The 13,610-nt window shown below is 37.1% G+C and overlaps 1 protein-coding gene across 1 annotated transcript in view; it reads right to left on the bottom strand.

Annotated features, from left to right (window-relative positions):
* Positions 1–13,610, bottom strand: part of LOC135324501 (fibrillin-2-like) — a 180,029-nt gene that overhangs the window by 103,451 nt on the left and 62,968 nt on the right. Inside the window, exons 9-12 of the mRNA XM_064501037.1 lie at positions 11,116–11,268; positions 10,115–10,348; positions 7,921–8,058; positions 378–497 (exon numbers count right to left, since the gene is read on the bottom strand). Coding sequence (XP_064357107.1) covers positions 378–497; positions 7,921–8,058; positions 10,115–10,348; positions 11,116–11,268 — 645 coding nt within the window. The remainder of the gene's footprint in view (positions 1–377; positions 498–7,920; positions 8,059–10,114; positions 10,349–11,115; positions 11,269–13,610) is intronic.

Genomic DNA, 13,610 nt, shown 5'->3' with positions numbered 1-13,610 from the left:
TGATGCTCAACAATTACATGATAGATACCTCTAAAAACCTACCCACATATTCATCTGCATATATATATAGATATAAATAGCCTATTAGTATGACAGGTTTGTATTTCCTTAATTTTTGTAGAATTCCCAACTGGAACACACTGGCAAGTAAGAGATATTCCAGAATGGAAGGGACAACAAATTGTCAAAGACAACAAATTAAATGACTATTTTATCAACAAAACAAATGCAATGGTAGCCCAGAACTAGAACTTCATTAATATAACTGTTGAGATTTACTGAAATAACATTACTAACTATTTTTGAATTCCAACAGAATCTGACATAAGAGGTCAGACCATTTGTAAAATCAGTAAACACGAAGCAAATTTTCTTACCAATGCAAGCTTGCTTGGTAGGAGTTCTCTGGAAACCTGCATGGCATTTGCAGTAATAGGAACCAGGTGTGTTGACACAGTCTCCATTAGAGCACGGGTTCGATGTGCATTCATCAACATCTGTTGGAAGCACAGATGTTAGAGACTTCACAATGTATGCAACAATTTTTTTTTTTCATTTTCAACTAGAATTTCCTAATTGAAAGAGACAGCAATTAACAGTCAAATGCTAAATCTTAAAACTCACTCTTGGTGCAAAATCACTACTTTCTTATTAGCACACAGTTGTTCTTAGTATAAATAGGCAGCCATATTTTAAAGAAATGAAATCCTACTGCATCACTTATAGGTATCTTGAAAGATAGAAGAAAAAATACCAGTGAGGGTTTTGAGGCATGAAATCTGACAGTTGCCTAGTAGAACAAAACAATTCTTTATTCAATATGATATTCATCTAACTGAATAATCAATCATTCTGCTTTGAAATAACACCAATACAAGAAAAAACTGGCATTTAAAAGCAGATGTCATGGCACTTAGAAACAAAAAAAACACTACTAAATTGAGAGTTTATTGTAGAAATGTGAGGAGGGCCCACAAACCAGCAGGAGGGATTCTTAATGAGACCACAGACTGTATAACACATCTCAGTTATTTATGCCCCATTGCATCCTCAACCCTAGCCCTTGCATTTGAGTCATGCCAGATTTAACCTAGCCTTTCCCTATAATGTACCTGATTCTGCTTTCCAAATGTTTTTAGTATTTGGGTATAACTAAACACACTTTAACCCCTTTAAGTCTTACGTAACTGCTCAGAAACTTCATCCATTTGACACATAGCTCTGAAATCTTTTCAAGAACCCTTCCCAGATTTGATCCCCACTGGCTTGCAATGAGTCAGCTGTTACTTTGGCCTGGCCTGGCTATTCCCAACCCTAAAATAACAATGATTGTTACTTCCAATTATATTCCCCTAAATCCATCTGTAAAGCTCTTGGAGGTCCCTGTTCCCTGCCTTCCTTAATCCTAACTGCCTCTCTGGGAGCAGAGTAAATGCAGCCCTCTGTTCTGGCAGGGGGGACCGCCTGCTCAGCAGTCTGTCCTGCAGCTACCAGAGGACGGCCTGAGCAGCTTCTCTGTTACAGATACACTCACAGCTTCCAAACTGAATAGATCCCATGATGAAATCCCCCTGTACATATTTTTGCACTTTCTCTGCCACTCACCTGTGCTAATTCGACCTCTTCCCCCAACTAGGCCCTCCATTTCATGTATAGGTCCGAAATGGCCTTGTCTCTTCATTTACATGGGCTTTAATATCACAAAGCCGAGGCTGATTTGTGTGGGTTCTTGGAAACCATTCTACTGACAAGCTGACATAGGAAGCGAGGTCTAAGTCAGGCCACACCTGATCAGTTCTCAGTAATGACAAGTTTACCCTGCATTTTGCAGTGTAAGCCATCAAAAATTCAGGAAAACCAGCAGGGTGGTTTTCCCCTGGCTTAGCTTTGCTGATCATTTGTATTCAACCCTTATCAGGTCTAGTTTGAAAATTTATTTCATTAGATCTTCAAAATAACTGAATAGAATGAGAAATTACACCTATAAGCAGATTTATCTGTTAAATAAATGTGTACCAAAAGCGTTATACACCATGGATGACTTGAATCTAAAAATGGCAAAAGCTAATGGCGAAAGGTTAGTTTTGTTCTAATTAAAGCATAAACAAGACCGCACATTTCACAGGATTTAATGTGTGAATGCACACACAGTTAAAACGCACAGCGTTCATATACATGTCAAAGAGATCTGGAGTTACCCAAATCAATCATTTAGTGAGCTGATTTACAACACTACTGTGTTGTACAGCAATACTGTGTTGTACCAGCCTAGATACAATCAGACCTTTTTGGGTAAACAGTTAAATGAATAAAGGCAAGCGAAATGGAAGAATCCAGTACCTCCTCTAATGCAAAAACCTATTCGGCTCACTCACATTTGCATTGGCAGCTGATAACACCACTCCAGTAAAACCACAAGAATGAAGCAAGATAAAGAAAAGAGAAATGCAGAGTGTTAAATATAAGGAAGAAAACAGTAACCGTATCTGTTTTTCATCCTGGCTACCTGCATATATTTGAGTAAGCTTTACTACTCTTTATACTGCAGGAGATTGTATGCATTTATAAATAGCTTCTTGCTGTCACACTTCTCTGCAGTTCCCAGCCACTGAGATGCTTTGTTCTCCTGGGTGCTAGACTGGACACTGTGGCTCTGTGCTCAGCCAGTATATGGAGCTGAAAAGAATCACACATAATTCCTTCGGAACAAAGTCCTCAACTGTAGATCTCTAAATCACATTTCTGCAGGAACATTTCATTAAGTGTCTTAATCCCAGTGGCTACTATTGTACATTTATCTTGCTTTAATACAAGGGAGGACAGAAGGAACTTATAAATAATACATATGTCACTCCTCAATTTTGTTTAGTTTTCCTACAGAGGATGACATTTATGACTTCTTTAGGATAGGGATATGGGCTTCAACTTGCTTAAACTGTTAAGGAAAATCTGTTCATGCTAGAAATAGATCTCACTACAAATTAATTTATAAATTCTACAGTAGGAATGCAACATTCCTCTATGAAATAGCCGATTTAAGCCTAGAAAATCCTCAAAGCCATGTGCATCAGACAATTTCTATTTAAAATATGAACCCTAAGATGTTCTTTTTCTTTTTTTTTATAAGCTGTTGATAAAAGAGGGAAATGATAAATATGTGTTAATATAAAGAAGTTGTTGGCTTTGAATTGGTGTTGCAAGCATGCATATCCCAGCAGGGTAAACAGGAAACATCTGAGACAGATATATTTAACCCATTTCATTGTCTCACACTACACCCCTCTTTGGCATCAAATATTTCCCTTTCACCACTTACATCACACATATCTCCACTTTTCAATGTTTCATCTGCAACACGTCAAAATTTCACTAGACACAGTATGGAACTTTCAAAAGCCCCCTTAAGACTGACTGTGCTGAGTTCGAAGACAAGTATCAGAAGCTGAAATACAGAATTCTAGTTGTTTTGCAAATACAAAACCCAAAACAACACAGCTATGGGCTTGCTGCCACTTTCAAAGTCTCTACAGTTTTATCCAGAGTTTTTAGGAATAGAATCAAATAAGGAAAGGTAATAATAATAATAATACAGTTGCCTATCAATTTGGGAAGAGGGACTGACCAATCTGCATCAGATCACTTACGACTGCCTACGGTTCTTGCACTAGGCGATGTTCCATCACGAAAGCAGCAGAATACAAGGTGAAGTCAGAAAGCAGTACGTAACTCTGTTCTTTTTTGTTTTGGTAGGATCATTCTGAAATAAGACTTTTCTTTAACTGCATTAAAGAATCATTAATAATTTCTAGCTTTCTCCTTGGGACATAGGGAGCGAGAGAGATAGAGTAGCATGGAAGGAGTGTTCATTCCTCTATCATTAACCTTATCCCATACGGTGAGATGTAACTGTTTCCAATGCCCCATGCCTGTTCTTCCATAAATGAGTATCCAAGTTAGATTTGAGCAAGCCTTTAATGTAATATATATCATTACATGCAGAAATTTCACAGTTAAGTTTCTGCTTAAAGTCCCAAGGCAAATTTTTTTGTGATTTATAGCAACTACCATTCACAAATCAGCAGTTCAATGTGGCATTTAAGATATTCCAACTATTTCTCTAGAATTCAATTAGGTAATAACTGTGAAACAAGGCTGAGTTATCTAAGATAAGTATTGGCAAAAGTTTACTTTGTGATGACAATAGCAACATATCTTACAAAATGTCTCCTGAATGCGAATAGCTACTCAAAATGCAAACGACTTCAGAGTCAAAATAATTACTCATGAGAGATTTGTTTCACCCAGGAAAAAATAGGCAAAGTAACACTCAAACTACCTGGAAGCCATTCTTTTGTGTTTTTTCCTCCTTTCAATCTAGGACATCGCTATAGGTGGCACAGCACCTTCTGCTTCTGTTAAGACAGCTGAAGTCTTTATTTTCGTCCTGCATTATGAAGCCTAGACTAAGTTCCCTAAGCAAACACACTTTTTCCTCAGCACTGTAACTACGCATTAGAGAATCAAGCAGGACGACAATTTTTATTTCCACAAACTCATCCATCTATTTTCACAGCTTTTATGAATTTTTACCTCAACTGAAAATCAGATATAACTTCACTATTCTCAGTGGTCTGGAGTGGAAGGTGAATGGCAGGCTAGTAACCTACAGCGTGACTCTACGGAAGAGAGAGGGACAGAATGGCCAGCTGGCTGTTAAACACGTTACATTCTTTTGTCAATCATCTTTATCAGCCAGGCATGTAGATTCGATAGGCCTCCCAAATCACAGATGGCCACCCTACTGATTTTTTTCCTGCACAATTTCTTCCAGCTTAAAGAGCTTATATTAAAGAAGAAATCCACGTAGCTTTACTTGCTGCAACCTATCAAGGGGCACAAAGACAGAGCAAGTAAAGCATTCCACAGTAAACCCAACCACAGAGTTTAAATTCTATTCTGGACTAAAACCAAAACCCACTCCCAGATTACATTAGTAAATGAATATCTGGCTGTTCAGGTTGGGAAGCCAAAATGGACTGTATCATGTAATTTGTGCTACTGGTTATAGAAGCTGGTATTCATTAAAACCTAGGGCCAAAGAGCCATTCCCTGACCTAAAATTTCCTAGGATTATTAGGTTGTATTTAATTTCGAGTTACCTCTAAGTCTTTGAGGGTTACCCTTACTTCCTGTGCCAAGATTTCCTTTGGTTTGTTTTCCCCAATTTATTTCTTCCTGGACACTTAACTTACATATACTGCATTATCAATATGTGCATTTGGTTTATTATTCCCATTTATATTCCATGCCTTGCAAATTAAAAAAGGGCTCTGCAAGTTTAACAGCATTCATATCTAATATGCCACAGTCAAGTATTAGTCAATCAATCACTATTTGCATCATGTCACCTTTATACTAACTGCTGATATGAAGTACAAAGTAGCTCAGTCAAAAGTTTGTCTCACCTTAGGAGGAAAGGATTTTAAAGACAGGTGAAACTTTGGCTCTTCATGGTATTCAGCCTCGGTTTTTACCACCACTTCTCTTGTTATTTTGGTGTATTTCTTCATGCAGAGTAGTTTGTTAGAGGCACAAAGTGTTTATCACAACCACACTCTACTGCAGTGCTATTTATCACAACTCTTTAATGATCTGAACACAGGATGGTTGCCTAAAAGAGTATAGTTTAGAAAGGCCTTTCATTTTGTTCAGTTGCTACCTTTGTAAAAGCTGTAGTTTCATATTTTTGCCAGTAATCACCTTTGTTCCTTCATTTAAAGTTAGAAAACAAAAATTATAAAAATGTAATAAATATAATGCATGTTAACAAATAGTTAACAAACATCTGTACGCTTCAGCAGTATGCTTCGTATTTTCAACTCGCCCCCAAGTAATATGAATACAGAATATGAAGAGAGGTTGTAAACTAGATCTAGAATAAATTGGTGAAACTTTGTTAGACAAAAGATCAAACTAGATAGTCTCCCAAGGTTTTCTGAGGTCTTAAAATACATTATTTCAAGGTACCAGCTTTCAGAAGATGCTCAGCATATTTCAAGACAGTTCCCCAAAAGTTGAGGTCTGCCATGGTTAAGAATATTAATTTCAGTGATGCAAAATGTAGTGCTGGGAACAAAAGTGCCAGGATTTTCCATATACTACAAACAAAGAATACCCATACTCTTAGCAAGGCAGACTTATAGTAAAACTCCCACTCCTCACTGACAATATTGCCTGAGGCCCAAGGATGCAGAACAAGAATAAAGCTCCTGATTTTCCCAGCCAGGGGTCAGAGACCTAAAGAAAAAAGGCTGAAAAAGTTAGGCTTGTTATACTAAAGAGGACACGCAGAAAAGGAGCCATACCAGTCTTCGAATGCACAAAAGATATATACAAAGAGATAGGCTAATAAGCTGCTTTCCTCATACACTGTGGATAGAACAAAAAATGAGCTGATGTTTTTGCAAAATTGTATTCAAACTAGACTGGAAGTTTGAAAAAGCTATCTGACAACGTGGCTAGTGGAGCACTGAAACTGGCCGTGCAACTGCCCAAGTAAGCGGTGGAGTCTCCATCACCGATGGTTTTTAAGAACAAGTTATACAAACAGTTGTCAGAAATGATGTAAGTATAATTGATCACCCTGTGGCACAATGGACTAGCTAAGGGGACAGCAAACTTTCAGGAGTGGTGTATCTAGTTGACTTGAGAAAGGAAAACAGAGAGGTTAAAGGCGGTAATAAACAGTGGCATCCAAAGAAAAGCACTAGGCAGCAGCTGTCACATTTCACTTCTGCAGAAGGCAGGGTGCCTAGCCGGGGAGGCCCTGATGCCAGGCTTGCAATACAGTGGGAAGTGGAAGAATTTGCAACTCATTGAGGTTCCAGCTGCTGGTTGATACCCGCTCTGCTGCACGCAATTCAAAATTTGCCTCTATCCTCACTTACACATTATATGTTGCCTCATCTTGGACCAGAAGATTTTTTAAGGTCTCTTCTAGCTGTAATTTTCTGTGCTCCTTTTTTTTCTGTGCTTTCCCTTAATCCACAGGCATGCTAGAAAACAAGTTCTAAATGCACATTTTCAGCCAGAAAAGTCTATAGCTAATAAGCTCTTGTATGATATTTTTCATTCACAGATCTCAAATCTCTTTATAAAGAATCAGTAGGCTAATGTTCAATCAGAAATAGAACCAGAGCTTTCTATTTAGGATCCTAGATGGTTACAAAAATATATCCTGCAAACAAAATTCTTCACCACACAACTCCCAAACACTCCCACATTTGTTTTTTTCTCTGAAATCCTTGATGACCCTTTGACACTGTAAGACTGAAGTCCATAGTAACTGAACAAAAGCACAGAATCCCAAATTCAGCTCTTGTTATAAGAAGTTAGTATTCAGTATTTTAATAAGCAATACAAAGGTAACCAAAAGTGAATTAATACATTCTATTATTGATTTGACGTGTTTTATAAGTCATTCATATTTACAAGTAGGTAAAACATAAATTCTGTCCTTTGTTATCTAGGATAAACTTGAGACTAACTCCCCTGACAGCAAGGGAGTTACACAAGCATAACATATGAGTAAATGAGAGCAGAATTTAACTCACTAAAGGTAAAGACAAAAATGTACCATACTCATGAAGTACAGTAATACTCAATACCCATATCTGTGAGTGAAGATTTTTAAAGCAGCAGACAAACAGGAAAAGCTCTTTTATGAAGGTTTTACATTATTCCAGTATAAGTAATCTCATCATGATCCCTGGACTCTCCTTCACAAGACCAATATTATTAAAAATAATATATAGGGAGGAAGAATAATATGCACATAAATTTTTTCTGGATGAAAGGTATAAAACTGAAGAATATTAGTATTCAAAAAGTGAATAAACCATTTTAGAAATGTGCACTTACCAATACAATCCCCATTTGCGTCCTGCTTATATCCCATGTTGCACTCACATCGGTAACTGGAAATGGTTGGTATACAGCGCCCATTTAAACAAAGATTGGGATGGTGCTTACAGATGTCTATTGTCTGATTGAGTATTGCTAGTGCAAAAAAAGAAAAAAGCAGAAGATGAGAAAAATATTCATATGTTCAAATAGAAGTAAATATGAAGATTACATTAGACTTCAAAAAGTATGTTCTCAGGTGCAAAAATAAATCCATGAAATCAAGCATTTTTCCAAGCACTATCCATTGACTTTACAGTAAACTAACATATGCAAGTAGCTATCAGAAACAAAAAAAAACACATGAGACAGAACAGTCTTGATTATAGTTTACCATTTATGCTTTTAGATTGATGAGATCATTAGTGGTCTCATGAATAGACCACCATTTGGATGTAAGCTGAAGCAATCTGTTCCTATGAGTTTATTATTTTTGGTATACCTGTCTTAATACTCCTTGTATTTTATTGAAAATGGTTCTGATCCTGCAGGCACTTACACATGTTATAAATAACTTTATACATGTGAGACATCCTTCTGAATATTATTCATCTTGGGCTTTGAGCCAAGGCAGTATGTCTGCAGAAGGGGTATGTTTTATCCTTGGAAGAACAAGGAAAGCAAATAGTTTATTTTAAATGCTGTTGGCTTTTTGAAAATACTTCAAAATCTGGAGTTTTACTAGTGCTAACTAAGACAGATCAGAAGGCACAGCACAAGCAAAAATTCAAAGGTTCATGGTGAAGTAGGAAAGCAATGTGTGGTGTGGATATTACCAGTAGATAAACCGACATAAAGGTAATGTATGATAGTTCGATATAAAAATCTTACCATTAGGAGACTGCTAAAAACAAAATTTAAAGGTGTCGAATGCAGGAGGATCAACAAAAACATTTAAATCATGCTACCTTCATGAATATTGTCTCTAAGTAACTGAAAACTATACTGTAAGGCTTCACTTAAGAGAAGTGGGACTAGTTCTCTGAAGAACATGAGCCACCACAATTTTGCAAGGCTGAGGGGAAAACAAAATTAAAGGCAGTAAAAGTTTAAAACAAGTATTAAATCCAAAAATAAAGCATGTTTTCCAAGTTAAAATATTTAAATATGATACATATACACATACTACCCTATGTAACTCCCCTATGTAAAAATGTGCACGTGCGCGCGCACACACACACACACGCAGAGAAGTTTCAAAGTCTTCTATGCTAGACTTTCCAGGTCTTGGAAGTAAGTGTTACATATATACTGGGAAGCAAAACAACTCCCTTTCCTCACAGCAGGAAATGCCTTCCTATAGAACTGACAGGTTTTAAGATCACACACCTTAATGATGTGAATGAAATGAAGATATAAACTAAGACAGTAAGAAATACGCTAAGATACTGCTCTATTAAGAATCCCAGATTAAAAATGAATAGGTAGATTGACCTTTGGCTGACAAGGGAAGGAAGGAACACCCACGTATGGGCAGGAAGAGAAGGGGATGATCCTAAAAAAATAAATAAAATCTTTGATTTGAATCTTTTTACTATTTTTAATGCCTGGTAGCCAAAGCTGCTTTAGGTTTGAAGCATTAAAATAAAACCTATGTGTACAAGTACATAGAATACATATGTTACAGAAGTGGATGTGGTAAATACATACTACATTCTTGGCTGTTGTACTACATGAACACTAACTGAATGTATATCCTTTACTGAATGAAGGGAATTACAGACTTTCAGTCAGTTTTTTAGAAACTTTTACAGAATTACAGACTTTCAGTCAGTCTTTAGAGCAGTCATGCAAGATTGAGGTCACACAGGCATACAATTTCATGGGAAAATCACTAAATAGTGGCAAACATGACTGGTAAGTGAAATTAATTCATAAAAAAGAGATCCTGAAAGCTGCTAAAGGCTCAAGAAAATTACTCTACAACCAAAATGAAGAAGAACAAAAAGCAGGGAGGGGTTCCCAACCTTCCTAAAGCATCGACTTCTTAAAAGTATATGAAGTACCTTATATGTGTTTGAATACAAAGACATTTTTATGTAGTAAGGACACTGTATCATTTCCAGACTAGAAACTGAGCAGGAAAAAAAAAGGAAAAAGTAGGAGGAACCAAAAAAAGAAGAAAACAAGTCTCAAAAACATGAATACTTACTTAGCCCAGTAATTATTGGACCATTTCCAGTGGGACTCTGACCACCTGCTCCTACCCCTGCTCCCCCTACACCTGGGGAGAAACCGTTGCTACCAGGGATGGGAATGAATCCTGCTCCTCCTGGGCCGTAGCCATTTCCATTGCCACCGGGAAGGAATCCGTTTCCTCCAGTCCCGCCACCCCTGGAACCACCTCCAGCAGGAACTCCATCTATGCAAAGTCTGCGGTGTTCATCTATTAAACAACAAAGCACAGAAAGGCATAAAGTAAATCAACCCTTCACCAAAGTCAGCTTATAAGGAACATATAAATCTTTGTACTGCAAAAACACAATACTGGCTTCTCATTTCTTTAATGTTGTATATTCCCTCTTCCACTCCTACACTCAAGGGGATTCCACACTTGTGACAGGTGTTATTTAAGGAAGAACATTCACAATAACAATAGGAAATACTATAATTTACGCTTAGCTATTTGCTGAAACCTTTTTGTTGGTGCACTGCCAAGAGCACTGCAACCCCCGGGTCCCTCAGAGATCTTGGGATAGATAGACTGAAAATGCATTTCACCAGGGATGTGGAACATTGTTATGTGAGCAAAGTGTTGAAAGAATAAATGAAATACTGATGCATTTCCAGTTCAAAGTAGCATGAAATTTTATGGAGAGAGCAGCTGTTCCTTTAAATCGAAATGAACTATGGACCCTCAAAGTCATTTCCTCTTCAAGCTTGACCACAAAATCTTCCCCATTTCCCAAGAACTATTTCCAACGTCAACAAAAGGAGGTTAAAGAAACTAGTCCCAAATAATAACGGACCTGGAAAAAAAATGGTTCACAGATGGAAACATCCGCATTAAAAACACAAGAATGAATGATAATGTAATTCTTGACTTTCTTTTTACTTTTAGCCTACATTTTAAAGCCATCTAAAATATTCCAGTGACCTCCATCCCAACTAGAATGGGCGGCAAGAAGCAGCAAAACAAAACAAGGCACTCACCAGATCCTCTAACAGGACACATCTCTGGAACAGATCCAATGGCCCAGCACCGGCCAGATTCACAGCAGCACTGCATTTTGGTGAACCTCCCAGGAAGTTCCTGTGCACAGCGACCATTTATCAAGCTGGAGAAACATGTACTTGCCCTCTGATCTGGACGTTAATTTAAAAAGAAAACCAAAAGCAATAAAATGAAGTCTCTGTATGTCTTTCCCTTACTCATTTCACGTAAGCGCTAAAGTGTTTAAAAAGTTGTATTAAAAAAAGAAAACACCAACAACTATGAGAGTTGATCAGCACCAACCCATTCCACATTTGGTTTACTGCAGGACCACATATTTTCAGTGGCATTAATCTTGCATTAATCCAGAATGTAGCTGTCAAACTCATCTTTCCTTCCAGTAATAACAAACTCTTAATTCCCTTCATAAACTACTTTGTGGAATGGACTACATATTTTTACCTCTAGTGGCCTGGTAAAAGACCAGTGCAGCAACACTGGAAGGAATAAAAATCCCTTGGATGCCACACAGAGATATTTCAGACTTTGTGGATTAGTATTTAGAAGAAAGCAAATAGCCCCTTCTTCAGAGAAACTGCTGAGTAAGGAAACTCCGATTCAATCTAGTTCACATCTATCCTTAATCATAGTGGATAGCACCTGCTAATAGCATCACTGGAATGAGCACAAAATTATTCCGCTTGTGTAAGAACAAGGCTAAGCCAATAAAAATAAAAATAAGAAAAAAAAGATCAGCAACTAAATATTGTATGCCATAGCCCACTCTGCTACTGAACAATCAAAAATGGGTGGAAAGTACATGTTTCAGTGTGATGACAATAAAACAATTAGTATATTTTCAGTTGGCTAAACAAAATACTTGAAAAAAATCATGTTGGTCACCAGTGTTATACTATAATAAACTTCTGCTCTTTTTTTTTTTAAAGGAAAAATACTGAATTGATCCATTTGTAATTTTTTGCTCACATTATAGCTTAAAAAATATATCTCAGAATGGCTATAGCAAGTATCCAGAACTAGGCACCTGGAAAAAATGTGTTAAGTCCCCTTTGCTTCGTTCACTTCAAAGCTCCAAACTGAACAGTTTAACAAAATCAACTTGGCATACAAGACAAATATATACAGGCAATTGTATACAAGAAAGAAAATAAAACCATGCACTTCATTTCTGTGAAATTCATATCAAGTGTAACCTTTTCCCATGAGTCATTTCACTGAAATGAACAGTATTTGAAGAAAAAAAATGTGTAAGCACAACAGAAATCAGCTATTCATTTTCAAAGTCTTTTCAAAGTTTAATAAGAACAACATAGTACAGAAGAAGTAGAAGATAAGAAACCTGAAATATGACCTAAATCCACATAAGCAACATGGACAAACAATCATTAAGGTCAAGAATGTAAATCTTAAAGACTAATATTCTTGAGATCATGGGCCCTCACTTCACTCTAAGAACTATGTCTAAGATGTCTTTTGAACAATTCAGCTGAAAAGAGGAAGTTTTATTCAGCTTTAAAAAAGGGGGAAAAAAAGTAAAGACCAAAAGATTTTACTGAAAAAGGCTCTAGAATGTAAGACAAGGAGCTCAGCACTACAAAATGTGTGTTGTGAAAGGCATGGGGGACAGCAAAAAATTCCTTTCCAGCTTCTTATTTCAGAAAGTTAAGGGATTATTCATTCAATTGCAAACTTTTTAACCATTAAGATTTGAAAAGTGCTCTGACTGTCTAATCTTAGAAGGTTAAAGAGATATGACAGTGCTTAACATGAATGCTTCAATAGCAGGGGCTGGGTGGGCCAAGAAGCAGCAGCAGGCGTTGCCAGTGAGGCACACATCTTAAACTTCAGGACAAGAGGCCCAGGGGTCCCCCTGCAATACCTGTGCTCACTTTAACAGGCTTCTTCCATTCAAGCCACCTTCCTAGGACAGAGCTAGGGCAAAAAACCATTAATCCCCCTTCTGCAGATGTAAACAACTGAGCTGCAGACAGATCAATGACTTCCCTCAAGTCGGACCTTCAGTGTATTAGCAATACACATAACATCTCGAGACCGCTCAAGCTAATGGGAAATAGGGCTGATACAAAAAACACAAATAAACACAAATAGAACATACATGCAAATATATAAAAAGCCTACTACAACAAAAATTGAGACATTTAACATAACATGAACATCAGTAACTTTCTCATTTAATCTATTTTTCCTTGGTGTACCTGCGTCTGACTGAAGAAACGGCATCCAGTCTTCTCTTAAAAACCTATTCCTAGCAGAATATTTTCAGTATTGGTATAAGCTCTAGTGAGTGCTTGGAAGTGGATAACTATTATTCATAGAGAGAGAATATAAGGGATTGTATGTTTACATGGTAATCTTCACAACTAAACAAAGGAATGCGGAATTTTAATAAGCCAGAAAGAATTCAGCCCACTTAGATTTGCCTTTGAATGTGTCTCCAGCTCTAATAAGTTTC

Source organism: Dromaius novaehollandiae, chromosome W (genome assembly GCF_036370855.1).
Source record: "Dromaius novaehollandiae isolate bDroNov1 chromosome W, bDroNov1.hap1, whole genome shotgun sequence".
NCBI classification, from domain to species: domain Eukaryota; kingdom Metazoa; phylum Chordata; class Aves; order Casuariiformes; family Dromaiidae; genus Dromaius; species Dromaius novaehollandiae.
This window is presented reverse-complemented; position numbering and strand designations above follow the sequence as displayed.